Raw genomic sequence first — 15,002 nt, forward strand, 5'->3', positions numbered from 1 at the left:
TCTGATGGACCTCCAGAAAACTAATAAGGAGTGACTTTAGCTAACAACACCGAGATAACTGCCGGATACATTTTATTGACTTTGTATTTGATGAGAGAAGTTGAATGGGAGTCTATGGAGCTTTTTGGAGCCACTCGGTGGTATTGCAGATTAAGGCAATCTGCATCGGAACCATTTTTCAGACCTGGAAGCTACGAACACTTTTAAATACAGACTGTGGTTCAACTCAGTCAGTCAGATCTTCCCCTGGCTCCTCCCCTGCTCATCTAAATATGGTCACTTCTGGCTCTAAAATAACAAGATGGCAACAAATGAAATTTGAACTCTCGGCTTCAGGTCAGCAGGTCAAAGAGCAACAGATGACGTCACGGCTTCATGTCAGCTGCTCTCTGACTGGAGTCTCCAACTAACTCCATGTTTCAGGAAGCAAAGACTTTAGACAGGCCGATGATCAGCTGTTGGACTGAAGCTCCACGCCGGTATCCTTAAGACGTGTCCAACACTGGACCAGGACACAGTGAAACAGAACCAAAACAAAGAGCTGAAGAGACGTCGTTATTGAGATGCAACACATCAGCATCTAGTTTTATTCTGACATTCACATCTTTACAAGAGATGAATCACAAACACATCTGACCTGTTCAATCTGTAACAATGTGGACAAACGTCTCCTGATGATGGGAATCTACATCAGCCAATCACAGAGATCTTCGGAGAACATATTTGAACAAACTTCTCAGAACATGCTTTCACTGTGACTCCAGGTTATTTATTATAGATCCCACCCTCCACAGGGAAACGGCCAATCAAGACAGCTCTGATCAGAGGACTGCTCTGATTGTTTCCATGAGAACAGCTTCAGGTTGAGGTTTACAGTTTTTGGTCAAAAGCTCCAGTTGAAAGTTTTTATTTTTTTGGTCGTTACGATTAGCTGAGGGACATCCTAAGCTCCTCCTCCCTCAGGCTGCGGTCCAATCGCTGCGTCTCAGACTCCAGGACAGACGGGACTGGATGGCGCGTGACGGCAGCCAGCGAATCGTTGAGATGGTGTCTCAGAGAGAGCAGCTGCAGGCTGTTTCTGGAGGACTGCTGGATAAACTCCGCCCTCTGCTGCTGATCCACAGCCAATGAGACACGGAGCTGACTCACCTGGGGGAGGAGCCACAATGGCATCATCAGCAACCACTTGACAACTGAAAATATCTGAAAGTTTTCAGGATGCTTCCTCTCACCTCGTCCTCCAACTCTATCACTCTGGTCCTCAGACGGTCCTCTGACCCCACACACTCCTGAAAACACACACACACACACACACACACACACACACACACACACACACACACACACACACACACACACACACACACACACACACACACACACACACACACACACACACACAGAGAGACAGACAGTCATTTTTTGTTTTTTGTCCCACCAGATGAGTAATATCAGACAAACTGATGACACCTGTGTGTGTGTCTGTGTCTCACCTGAGATCTGCTGCTGATTGTCAGCTGCTGTTGGAGCCTCGAACGCTCCTCCTCCACCTAGAACACACACACAAACACGCACACACACACACACCAAAAACCTGTCAGTCTGTCTCAGAGTGTCTCAATCTGTCTCAGAGTGTCTCAGTGTGTACCTGTCTCAGAGTGTCTCTCAGAGTGTCTCTGTTTCTCTTTAGTTTCTCTTTCTGATTTTCCAGGTGAGAGTTCTTCCTGTTCAGTCGGTTCTGGTCCAGTTCCAGTTCAGCCACCAGACTCTGCAGAACCACCAGTCTGTCCTGGACCCCCTTCATGAGGTGGGAACATACAATATTTGTGATGTGACCTCTGGCTGTCTGAATCCACTCCATCTCCACACACCTTTAATAAAGTCCGACCAATCAGAGACACACTGACCTCGTCCGGGTTAGGCCCCGCCCCCGGGCTCCGACCCGGTTGGTGGACTCTCTCTAAGTCGCCAATCATAGCGGCCTCTGTTCGCTCCAGAGCCAATCGGACGCGGTCCCTTTCCTCCTCCAGCTCCACGGTTCTCTGAGTCAGATTGTAGACCTGCAGACACACAACAGGAGAATGTCAAAATAAAAGCACTGTGTTACAACACAACCTGTTACAACAATACAACACTTCTTAATTTCCTTCAACATGACAACGCAGGGCAATAAAACCTCCGTAAAATAATTCACTTCAGTGTGATGATGGTTTCAGTGCAGGTATGAAATGAACATTATAACGAACAGTGTTGTAGTTCAGTGTTGTAGCTCCTAGAGCGACCTGATGGTTTCTGTAGATGATGATTAACAGCTACAGTAAAACCTTCCAGTATCAGCTGTAAGAAAAGGGAAGCAAAGCGTTACCTCAGCTTCTCTCTGCTGGAGCAGGGTACTTATCTCTTCGTTCTCCTGCAGCAGAGAGGAGAGCCTCTCTTCCTCCTTCTCCTCCTCCTCAGGAAACAGAAGAGATTCAGTGTTTAGAAATCAAGGAGTTAAGTCAGAAGAATCTATACTGTTTCTGTGAAACTCTCACCTCTCCTTTTCCTCTCTGTCTCTTAGTCGTCTCCTGGTGTTTCCTCCTCCTCCGTCCCTCCTCCTCCACCCTCAGTCTCTCGGCCTCCTCCGCTCTTTCAGCATCAGAGGAGATCTGTGATTTCTGCTCCTCCAACATGGCCACCTTGGCCCTGACCCGGCTTAGCTCGGCCCGACTCTCCTCCACCTCCCTCCTGGCCTCCTCCACCTCTCGGTCTCTCTCCTCCACCTCCCTCCTGCCCTCCTCCACCTCTCTGTCTCTCTCCGCCACCCTGGACCGCCACTCCTTCTCCACCTCCTCCTCTCTCCCTTTAAGAATCTGAATTTCCCTGGACAGAGCGTTCAGCTTCACCTCCCGCTCTTCCTCGATCCCTCTAATTCTGCTCCTCCACTTCTCCTCGGCCTTCTCCTTCGCCTGTTGAGCCTCCTCCAGCTCCCCCATCATCTCCCTCCTCCTCCTCTCCAAGGCAGTGACTCTGGCTCTCAGCTCCCCCACCTCTCCCTGCTTGTCCTCCACCTCCGTCCTGAGTGTGTGCAGGTTCTCCTCTATGGTTCTCTGCACGTCCTCCTTCTTCTCCTTCAGAGTGCTCCTCAGACGCTCCCCCTCTGCGTGGCTCTCCTAAATGATGCAGTGTGGGAAATGATGAATGTTTACAGGTGATGCTCTCGTGTGACAGTGCTGGTATCCAGCAGGAGGCGCCGTACCTGCAGGAGGACTTTCAGGTAGGTCATCTCCTCCAGAGCGGCTCTCAGACCGTCCTTCATCTGCTGCTTCGCCTCCTTGTTCTCCTTCACCTCCTGCCTCACTCGCTCCCTGCTCTGACTCAGGTCAGACACCTGAAACCAAGGGAGGAGCTCAGTGGCTGTGCATGCCGAAATTAACGCGCTAGCATCCTAACATAAATGTCAAAGTCTGACATCACACTTTTAAAATGTCTTCTTTTTAAGGTTGTAATGAATATTTAATCAATCTAATCTGTAGGGGGCGGTGTTTCTGTAGTTACTATAGTGTGACTGCAGTTACTATAGTGTTTCTGTAGTTACTGTAGTGTGACTGCAGGGGGCAGTGTTTCTGTATTTACTATAGTGTGACTGTAGGGTGCGGTGTTTCTGTATTTACTATAGTGTAACTGTAGGGGGCGGTGTTTCTGTATTTACTATAGTGTGACTGTAGGGGGCGGTGTTTCTGTATTTACTATAGTGTGACTGTAGGGGCGGTGTTTCTGTATTTACTATAGTGTGACTGTAGGGTGCAGTGTTTCTGTATTTACTATAGTGTGACTGTAGGGGGCGGTGTTTCTGTATTTACTATAGTGTGACTGTAGGGTGCAGTGTTTCTGTATTTACTATAGTGTGACTGTAGGGGGCGGTGTTTCTGTATTTACTATAGTGTGACTGTAGGGGGCGGTGTTTCTGTATTTACTATAGTGTGACTGTAGGGGCGGTGTTTCTGTATTTTCTATAGTGTGACTGTAGTGGGGCTATAGTGTTGTCTGTGTATTTACTATAGTGTGACTGTAGGGGCGGTGTGTATTTTCTATAGTTGACTGTAGGGGCGGTGTTTCTGTATTTACTATAGTGTGACTGTAGGGGCGGTGTTTCTGTATTTACTATAGTGTGACTGTAGGGGCAGTGTTTCTGTATTTACTATAGTGTGACTGTAGGGGCAGTGTTAATGTATTTACTATAGTGTGACTGTAGGGGGCGGTGTTTCTGTATTTACTATAGTGTGACTGTAGGGGCAGTGTTTCTGTATTTACTATAGTGTAACTGTAGGGGGCAGTGTTAATGTATTTACTATAGTGTGACTGTAGGGGGCGGTGTTTCTGTATTTACTATAGTGTCTCTCCTTCTTTGCTCCTTCTGCACCTCCTCCTCAAGAGTTATAATGTCTTCTGTCCTCTTCATCAGCTTGTCCTGAGCCTCCTCCTTCTCCCTTTGTTCCTCTTGTACCTCCTCTCTAAGTACAGATGCCTCCATGTCTCTCCTCCTCTGCTCCTTCAGCATCTCCTCTCTAAGAATTTGAATTTCCTCTGTCTTCTTCATCAACTTGCCCTGCACCTCCTCCTTCTCCCTTTGCACCTCCTCCTTAAGTAAAGACACCTCCATCTCTTTCTCCCTCTGTTCCTTCTGCACCTCCTCTTTGAGAGAAGTCCCCTCCTTCTCCCTCCTCAGTTTCTCTTGTATCTGATCTTTCTCCCTTTGTTCTTTTTGTACCTCCTCTCGAAATACAGACACCTCCATGTCTCTCCTCCTCTGCTCCTTGTGCAGCTCCTCTTTGAGAGATGTCACCTCCTTCTCCCTCCTCATTAGTTTCTCTTGTATCTGATCTTTCTCCCGTTGTTCTTTTTGCACCTCCTCTTTAAGTACAGACACCTCCATGTCTCTCCTCCTCTGTTCCGTTTGCGCTTCCTCTTTGAGAGATGTCCCCTCCTTCTCCCTCCTCATTAGTTTCTCTTGTATCTGATCTTTCTCCCTTTGTTCTTTTTGTACCTCCTCTCGAAATACAGACACCTCCATGTCTCTCCTCCTCTGCTCCTTGTGCAGCTCCTCTTTGAGAGATGTCACCTCCTTCTCCCTCCTCATTAGTTTCTCTTGTATCTGATCTTTCTCCTGTTGTTCTTTTTGCACCTCCTCTTTAAGTACAGACACCTCCATGTCTCTCCTCCTCTGTTCCGTTTGCGCTTCCTCTTTGAGAGATGTCCCCTCCTTCTCCCTCCTCATTAGTTTCTCTTGTATCTGATCTTTCTCCCTTTGTTCTTTTTGTACCTCCTCTCGAAATACAGACACCTCCATGTCTCTCCTCCTCTGTTCCTTGTGCAGCTCCTCTTTGAGAGATGTCACCTCCTTCTCCCTCCTCATTAGTTTCTCTTGTATCTGATCTTTCTCCCGTTGTTCTTTTTGCACCTCCTCTTTAAGTACAGACACCTCCATGTCTCTCCTCCTCTGTTCCGTTTGCGCTTCCTCTTTGAGAGATGCAACCTCCTTCTCCCTCCTCATTAGTTTCTCTTGAATCTGATCTTTCTCCCGTTGTTCTTTTTGCACCTTCTCTTTAAGTACAGACACCTCCATGTCTCTCCTCCTCTGTTCCGTTTGCGCTTCCTCTTTGAGAGATGTCACCTCCTTCTCCCTCCTCATTAGTTTCTCTTGTATCTGATCTTTCTCCCATTGTTCTTTTTGCACCTCCTCTTTAAGTACAGACACCTCCATGTCTCTCCTCCTCTGTTCCGTTTGCGCTTCCTCTTTGAGAGATGTCACCTCCTTCTCCCTCATTAGTTTCTCTTGTATCTGATCTTTCTCCCGTTGTTCTTTTTGCACCTCCTCTTTAAGTACAGACACCTCCATGTCTCTCCTCCTCTGTTCCGTTTGCGCTTCCTCTTTGAGAGATGTCACCTCCTTCTCCCTCCTCATTAGTTTCTCTTGTATCTGATCTTTCTCCCGTTGTTCTTTTTGCACCTTCTCTTTAAGTACAGACACCTCCATGTCTCTCCTCCTCTGTTCCGTTTGCGCTTCCTCTTTGAGAGATGTCCCCTCCTTCTCCCTCCTCATTAGTTTCTCTTGTATCTGATATTTCTCCCGTTGTTCTTTTTGCACCTCCTCTGTAAGTACAGACACCTCTATGTCTCTCCTCCTCTGCTCCTTGTGCAGCTCCTCTTTGAGAGATGTCACCTCCTTCTCCCTCCTCATTAGTTTCTCTTGTATCTGATCTTTCTCCCGTTGTTCTTTTTGCACCTCCTCTTTAAGTACAGACATCTCCATGTCTCTCCTCCTCTGTTCCGTTTGCACTTCCTCTTTGAGAGATGTTACTTCCTTCTCCCTCCTCATCAACTTCTCTTGTATCTGATCCTTTTCTCTTAGTTCTTTTTCCACCTCCTTTTTAAGTACAGACCCCTGCATGTCTCTCCCCCTCTGCTCGTTCTGCTCCTTTCTGAAAGATGCCATCATCTCCTCTGTTTGAAACAACTCCTCCTGTATTTGCTTCTTCTCCTTTTGTTCCTTTTGTAACTCCTCTGTGATGTCTGTCAACTCCTTCTTGTTCCTCCTCAGTTCCTCTTGTACTTCCTCTGCTTCGCTCCTCAGTTGGTCGACCTCCTTCTCCCTCGCCTCCTTCTCTCTTTCTAACCTCTCCATCCGGTCGCAGAGTGCCTCCATATCTCTGATGCTCTGCATGTCCTCCTCACTTCTCCTCTCCTCCCTGGCCTCCTCCTTCTCCCTCAGCCTGATCTCCCTCCTCTTCGCCTCATCCTCCAGTCTCTTCTTCTCCTCCTCCGCTCGCTGTATTTTCTCCATCATCAGGCTGATTCCAGTCTCCCTCTGCGCCTCCTTCTCCCTCAGTCTCTCCACCTCTTTTTGTCTCTCCTCCATCTCCTTCGTCAGTCCCTCGATGCGCCTTCTCAGCGACTCCACCTCTCCGTCCTTCGTCCCCAGCTCCTCGCTCAGAGCCCCTCTCTCTCTCTGCCACGCCTCCCTCTCTTCCCTCCTCTCCTCTTCCTCGTCTCTCCTCCTCCTCCTCAGTTTGTCCATCTCCTCCGTCAGTCCCTCGATGTGCCTCCTCAGCGACTCCACCTCTCCGTCCTTCGTCCCCAGCTCCTCGCTCAGAGCCCTCTCTCTCTCTGCCACGCCACCCCCTGCTCCCTCCTCTCCTCTTCCTCGTCTCTCCTCCTCCTCCTCAGTTTGTCCATCTCCTCCGTCAGTCCTTCGATGCGCCTCCTCAGCGACTCCGCCTCTCCGTCCTTCGTCCCCAGCTCCTCGCTCAGAGCCCCTCTCTCTCTCTGCCACGCCTCCCTCTCCTCCCTCCTCTCCTCTTCCTCGTCTCTCTTCCTCCTCCTCAGTTTGTCCATCTCCTCCGTCAGTCCCTCGATGTGCCTCCTCAGCGACTCCACCTCTCCGTCCTTCGTCCCCAGCTCCTCGCTCAGAGCCCCTCTCTCTCTCTGCCACGCCACCCCCTGCTCCCTCCTCTCCTCTTCCTCGTCTCTCCTCCTCCTCCTCAGTTTGTCCATCTCCTCCGTCAGTCCTTCGATGCGCCTCCTCAGCGACTCCGCCTCTCCGTCCTTCGTCCCCAGCTCCTCGCTCAGAGCCCCTCTCTCTCTCTGCCACGCCTCCCTCTCCTCCCTCCTCTCCTCTTCCTCGTCTCTCCTCCTCCTCCTCAGTTTGTCCATCTCCTCCGTCAGCCTCTCCATGTTCTCCTGCAGCGCCTCCCTCTCCTCCACGCTCCGTTCTCTCCTCTCCTTCTCGTCCTCCCTCCTGGCCGTCTCTCTCCTCAGTTCTCCTCTCAGACACTCAATCTCTCCTTCAGAGCACATTCACCAACATGTTATTTTCATGTTATATTTTCATGTTACTCCTACGTTATTACCATGTTATAATCATATTATTACATGTTATTACCATGTTATTCTCAGGTTATATTCACGTTATATTTTCATGTTATTTTCATGTTATATTTTCATGTTATATTTTCACGTTATGTTCATGTTATATTTTCATGTTATAGACATGTTATATTAGTTGGTTGAACTGCAGTAAATAAAGTTGGTTTCTCACCGTGCAACGCATCTCTGGTCTGCTGCAAACTGACGACATGGGAGTTCAGCTGACATCTGTCCACCTCTGCCTGAGACAGCTGCTTCTGCTGCAGACTGAGCTGCTGCTGGACCGACAGGGACAGACACCTGCAGGAGGACACAGCCGTCAGGACACAGACAGGAGGACACAGAGACACCTGCAGGAGGACACAGAGACACCTCTAGGTGAGATCGTACCTGAGCTCCTGCAGCTCCTCCTCCAGCTGCTCCTTGTCTGTCTGCAGACTGTCCTGCTCCTCCTGCAGCCTCCTGCTCTCCCTCTGCTGCTCCTCCTGCTGTCGGTCCTTCACGTTCACCTCCTCTACCGCCTGCCGCAGCCACTCCTGCGCCTCCTTCAGCTCCACACGCAGCGAGGCATGCTGGGAGGACAGCTGAGGACCACACACACACTCCATACGTGATGCAAGTCTACATGTAAGCTGTCACGTGATCGTCACCTCCTCTTTACCTCCTCCAGCTGCCCTACATCCCTCTGTCTCTCCTCTGCCGAGTATACCAACTCCACCTCCTTCTCCTCTAGTCTTATCTCCAACTCTGTCTGTCTTTCTCTCAGCTGACGGACGACGTCGGACTGTGCATCTCTCTGCTCCCTAAGAAACAAAACGCATTAAGATTAAAGGTGCTCTAATCTTGATTAGTTTGTATTCAGGATTCAATGTTTATATTCAGGATTAAAGAGTTTACAGTCCGGTTTAAGAGTTTACAGACAGGATTAAAGAATTTAAAATCAGGATTAAAGAGTTTAGGTTAAGGAATCAAGTTTTTATGATCTGGGTTAGTTTGTAAAGAGGGTTAAACATTTATATTCAGGATTCAAAATTCTTATTCTGGATTAAGGACAAACATGGAACCTGAACTCACCTGAGCTGGCTGTAGTCCATGTTGAGGGTTTTAATGTCTGTCTGCAGAGAGTTGACCTCTGACCTGAGAGCCTGCAGATGTGACTGGCTGTCGGACAGCTCACACTCGAGCTGGAGACACACATGAAGAGACAGAAGTGATGAAAACGTCCTGCTGAGGAGCCTTTGAGCCAGGCAGTGTCTCTCAGAGAGCTCTCATACCTCCAGCAGCTGTTTGTTCAGACCTCTCTTGTCTGAGGCCAAAGCCGAGTTCAGGGCCGCCATCTTTTCCAGAGCGTCATGTCCCTCCTCCACCTCCCGCCTCAGCACACCCTCCGAGGACGAGAGACACAACACGCTCTCCCTGCACTGAGGGGTAAGGGACATTCATCCAGAGCTCACAATTCAGGACCTAACAGTTTATGTCTCGTGTCTACCTTCTGCAGAGCGGCTCGGACATCAGCAGCTTCGTCTTCTGACCTCTGTCTCTCGAGCTGCTGTCTCTCCAACGCCCCCTGAAGCAGGACATAAAGGGAGGAGGACAATAAGATAACATGGATGCACACAGTAGAGTAGAGTAGAGTAGAGTAGAGTAGAGTAGAGTAGAGTAGAGTAGAGTAGAGTAGAGTTTGTTTTTACCTTCAGATTGTGGACTTCCTCTTTGAGCAGAGTTTCTCTCTCTGACAGCTGAACGTTCTCCAACAGCTCAGTTTCAACTCTGAAACCAGAACACAGCTGATCAGTAGAGTAGAGTATAATAAAGTACAATAGAGTAGAGTATAATAGAGTACGGTAGAGTATAATAAAGCACAATACAGTATAGTACAATAGAGTAGAGTATAATAAATTAGAGTAGAGTATAATAGAGAACAGTAGCGTATAATAGAGTACAGTAGAATATAATAGAGTAGAGTATAATAGAGTACAACAGAGTAGAGTATAATAAAGTACAGTAGAGTACAGTATAATAGAGTACAATAGACTGGAGTATAATAAAGTACAGTAGAGTAAAATAAAGCACAAGAGTATAATAGAGTACAGTAGAGTATAGTATGATAGAGTACAGTCGAGTATAATAGATTACAGTCGAGTATGATAGAGTACAGTAAAGTAGAGTATAATATAGTACAGTAGAGTATGATAGAGTACAGTAGAGTGTAGTAGAGTGGTGAGAGTACCGTCTGTGTGTCTCTGCCTCCAGCTGTCTCATCCTGTCTTCCTGTCTGTCTCTGTCCCTCCTCAGTCTGTCGTTGTCTTTCCTCACCTCCTCCTCCCTCCTCTGCACCTCCTCCACCTGCAGTTGCAGGAAGGATGACGCCTCCTTCTCTCTGTCTCACACACACAGGACAATGTTCAGCTGGTTTCAATGTGTGTGTGTGTGTGTGTGTGTGTGTGTGTGTGTGTGTGTGTGTGTGTGTGTGTGTGTGTACCTGCTTAGTATGTCCTGTGTGTGTGTGAGCTCCTGCTGTGTGTGTTCTGTGTTTGCGTTCAGCTGCTGGTTGTCGTCCTCCAGCTGTTTCAGGCGCAGCTGTAGAGATGTTTTCTCCTCACCGAGTCGCCGCAGAGATAGCTCCGCCCCCTGACACACACACACACACACACACACACACACACACACACACACACACACACACACACACACACACACACACACACACACACACACACACAGTCATTCAGCCTGGTGTGACCTCTGACCTGTAGCAGAAATTGAAATTGTGGGTGTGTCTGACCTGCAGTTCCTCATGTCTCCACTGCAGGGCGCTCTCAGTCTGAGAGAGGACAGACAGCAAGGAGGACAGGTCCAGACTGAGGACATTGTCCATGGACACACCCACAGACTTGCTGCTGCTGCTCAGGACCCTGGACTGAAGACACAACACACATCTGGTCATGTGATGAAGACCGGTGGTCATGTGATGAAGACCTGTGGTCATGTGACAAAGACTCACCAGGTGGAGGACAGCTTGGCTTACAGACTGCAGGCCCCTCTCCATCTCTCTGTGTCTCTCCACCTCCTTCTCTCTCTCTTCCCTCTGACTGACCTCCACCTGCAGGGAGCAGGAGAGCTCCTCAATCCTGCAGAGAGGGAAGAGGATGAGGAGGAAGTGGAAGAAGAAGAGGAGGAGGAGGTGGTGATGTGTCTGAATGAACAGTGAACCACAGGACAGGTGGAGGAAACCTTTACCTCTGCTGCAGCTGCAACACTTCAGTGTCATGGAGGAGCTTCAACTCTGACATCTTCTGCTCCTCCTTCTCCTTCCTCCTCTTCTCCTTCTTCTCCTCCTCTTCCTCCCTGTGCTCCAGCTCTCCAAGGGAGAAGATTCCCTGGGTGGGTGAAGAGATCAAAAGATGCCCAGACATGGAGGAGTGAAGAGGAGGGTGGATGAGGGTGGAGGACAGAGGAGGAGAATAGGATGGGAAGATAGGGGGGACAAAAGGGGGAGGCAAAGAGAAGGAGGAGGAGGGGAGTTTGCTGTGTAGAGGGCGGAGCCTCAGGGGGGAGGAGACAGAGTCACAGCTGGAGAGGAGACAGGAGGAGAGCCGAGAAAACTCCGCCCTCAGCAGCCACAGATCTCTGAAGAGAGAGAGACAGACAGACAGACAGACAGAGAGAATGAGAGAGGGTCAACAGGTCAGACTTTTGCTGCCTTCCACCTCCTGATTGGTGGAACTGTGATCAGACAACCTGCCCTGGGTTAGAGGTGATTTGGGTGAACAGTCCCTTTAAGGCTTCACTCACCTGTCGGCTGCCGTCTTCACAGTGTGACAGTGACGTCTCAGAGCGATCACGGATCTCCAGAGTGACAGCAACCGAGCCTGTTGCTGACCCACATGACCCGACCAACTCTAAACACACAAACAAACAAATAAACAAACAAATAAACAACATTCAGTGTGAACGTTCACCTTAAACTCAAACACACCTCCCTCTCTTTCTGCCAATCAGCCTCTCTTAGCTCTGCCTCCTCTACTGCTCTCGTCCAATCAGCTGTCAGCTTGTGGAGGTCCTCCCTCATGGCCTGGTTGCCCTGCTCTGATTGGCTGAGCTGCTCACGGAGGAGATTGTTGGTGTCAGCCAGACTGACGGACCTGAACAGAGACACACGCTGATGACATCATGGTTTACTTTATGGGGATTGGTGAAAACAAGCACACACGCACACACACACACACACACACACACACACACACACACACACACACACACACACACACACACACACACACACACACACACACACACACACACACACACACACACACAGACCTCTGCTGTTCCTCCTCCAGCCTGATGAGGGTGCTTTCCAGAGAGTCACTGTGTTCATCTCTGATCTTCCGCTACAAAACAGGAAGCAGCTGTAAACAAACTGCTGTGAAATGTGTACTAGTACTGCTGTAGTACTGCTGTAGTATTGCTGTAGTACTTCTATTCACCTCCGTGTTGAGCAGCAGTGTGTGTTCATCCTTCAGCTGAAGCTCCAACCGCTGACATCGATCTCTGTACTCCATCACCTGTAGTAACAGTACACACAGTACTCCATCACCTGTAGTAACAGTACACACAGTACTCCATCACCTGTAGTGACAGTACACACAGTACTCCATCACCTGTAGTAACAGTACACACAGTACTCCATCACCCGTAGTAACAGTATACACAGTACTCCATCACCTGTAGTAACAGTACACACAGTATTCCATCACCTGTAGTGACAGTACACACAGTACTCCATCACCTGTAGTGACAGTACACACAGTACTCCATCACCCGTAGTAACAGTATACACAGTACTCCATCACCTGTAGTGACAGTACACACAGTACTCCATCACCTGTAGTGACAGTACACACAGTATTCCATCACCTGTAGTAACAGTACACACAGTACTCCATCACCTGTAGTAACAGTACACACAGTACTCCATCACCTGTAGTAACAGTACACACAGTACTCCATCACCTGTAGTGACAGTACACACAGTACTCCATCACCTGTAGTAACAGTACACACAGTACTCCATCACAGTAACAGTATACACAGTACTCCATCACCTGTAGTAACAGTACACACAGTACTCCATCACCTGTAGTGACAGTACACACAGTACTCCATCACCCGTAGTAACAGTATACACAGTACTCCATCACCTGTAGTAACAGTACACACAGTACTCCATGTGAGTGTTGCTGCTCTGTGATTGACCGAGAGCCGCGTGTGGGCGTGGCCTCACCTTGTTCCGCAGCCGGTGGAGGAGCAGCGCCTGTCGGGCCTCCCTCTCTCTCCCCCCCCTCACCTTCCTCTTCCACTCCCTCACCTCCTCCCCCTGCAGGGAGACGGTGAGTGAGGGAAACACTGACTGGCACAGCTGCAGAGAGAGAGAGTAGAAGTTATACTTCTGTAGAGGACCACATCATCACCATCATCACCATCATCACCATCATCACCACCACCACCACCATCATCATCATCATCATCATCATCACCACCACCTCCTCCTCCTCACCCTCTCGTTCAGAGCTCTGCATCTGGACTGCAGCTCCTCTCTCTCTGCTCGACTCTCGGCCAGCTCCTCCTGTAGGCTACTCACTTCCTGTTTAAGCTCCTCCTTCTCCTGCTGCCAGCCAATCAGCATCTCCGGATCCATGGTAACCAGTCCACCTGTGTGCAGTGTTTCTGGGCGGAGACAGATTATACTCAGCAATGACATCACATTATAAACAACAGTTCCAGCCTGTTGATCATCATCATCATCATCAGTGTGACTGACAGATGTATTGATTACTTTGATGGTCATCTGTGGTGCTGTCAGGTGTTCCTAGTATTTTAGGATGAGAGCGGGACACACCTAAGTCACGTGACATCAGAGCTGCGTGTTATTGATCATGAACAGTTTCCCTACTTTATAACGATGTGCTGCTGACCACTGACTGCTACTTTTTTTTTTTTAAATATATATTTATAAATCAATATATAATAATAATAATGCAAAATGACATTAAAATACATCATTTTTAGTCCAATAAGTTCCCACCGCCTCCCCCCGCTGCCACAGCACCGCGAAGCTCCACAGACCAGAGGTCCTCCGGCTCAGGTGGATCCGAGAGGACTCGGAGGGACTCGGACACCTGTCTAATGTGACCGTTGTCTCTGGGACTGAAACATGGCGCTCAAATCGGGGTGTCGGGATGTAGTCGGTCAGCTCAGGACCGGACCAACCAGACAGAAACACACTGACCACGCAACGGCACCGAACCGGTTCGGACCTCCTGTTTAACCGCCCGAGTGTCGAAGAACCGGGACCTGCGGGCTAGCAGTAGCTCGTTAGCATCCTAGTAGCGGGAAAACACCGAGAGGGCAGTTCGTACCTGAAGCCGCAGGAAGACGCTCATAAAAGGCTTTTATAAAGTCGGAAACGCCGCGTTCATCCACAACACAACCCGCTGCTGTCAGCACGTTCAAACCGGGAGCTTCAACTCTCACCCGGGTACTGGCACTCACGTGACCCTACCGAGAGAATCACCCTCAAGCGGCCACAGCGACACCTGCTGGCAGGAGGCCTTCACAGCGGCCCATGGCGCAAACGATAGAAACATGTTAAACAATTAACTGGCTCTCCGTGGATTACCTTGAGTGGGGCTCAAACCTGCGTCTTCATAAGGTCGTTTCCAGCTCTGAAGCGGTGTCATAGACCACTGGGCTATCTGCAGCTGAAGAATGAGTCGCGGAGGAGAAAGAGTTTCACGGAGTTCACTCAGAGACTCAACCGACAGTCTGGTTAACTCAACAGGTAAAAGATTCAACTTCACCAAGGTTGTTATTAATGGTTCAGATTCCACCTCGGCCTGTTGATGGTGATTCAACTTTTAGTGAAGTTGAAACGTTTGAAGAAATTGAAAACATTTTGCATACACTACACATTACAGGAAGATATTTAATATCATTGCAGACCGCCTTGAAAACACGTATATCTACTATCCAAAGAATGTCTGCGGCAATTTTGGTCACATTTGAATGAATGTTAGTGGACGGTGGAGTTATAG

General features: G+C 49.0%; 1 protein-coding gene across 1 annotated transcript; it reads right to left on the reverse strand.

The window, feature by feature from the left end:
• Window positions 1–828: 828 nt before the first annotated feature.
• LOC138636852 (trichohyalin-like) lies at window positions 829–14,435 on the reverse strand. Its single transcript, XM_069725125.1, is given in 29 exon segments — window positions 829–1,149; window positions 1,233–1,289; window positions 1,494–1,550; window positions 1,649–1,798; window positions 1,908–2,060; window positions 2,366–2,452; window positions 2,535–3,152; window positions 3,239–3,427; window positions 4,370–7,134; window positions 7,137–7,823; window positions 8,078–8,205; window positions 8,296–8,489; window positions 8,567–8,708; window positions 8,980–9,089; window positions 9,180–9,326; window positions 9,395–9,472; window positions 9,597–9,675; window positions 10,136–10,285; window positions 10,388–10,536; window positions 10,691–10,825; window positions 10,910–11,036; window positions 11,146–11,535; window positions 11,701–11,807; window positions 11,885–12,050; window positions 12,229–12,299; window positions 12,396–12,473; window positions 13,193–13,327; window positions 13,466–13,635; window positions 14,328–14,435. Coding segments are annotated over 28 exon segments (7,512 nt in total). The 5' UTR covers window positions 13,607–13,635; window positions 14,328–14,435; the 3' UTR covers window positions 829–927.
• Window positions 14,436–15,002: the final 567 nt, after the last annotated feature.

Source organism: Brachyistius frenatus, unplaced genomic scaffold, assembly GCF_029030835.1.
Source record: "Brachyistius frenatus isolate BFR_SWC_R1_liver_20210118 unplaced genomic scaffold, ASM2903083v1 Contig_410, whole genome shotgun sequence".
Classification (NCBI taxonomy): Eukaryota; Metazoa; Chordata; class Actinopteri; family Embiotocidae; genus Brachyistius; species Brachyistius frenatus.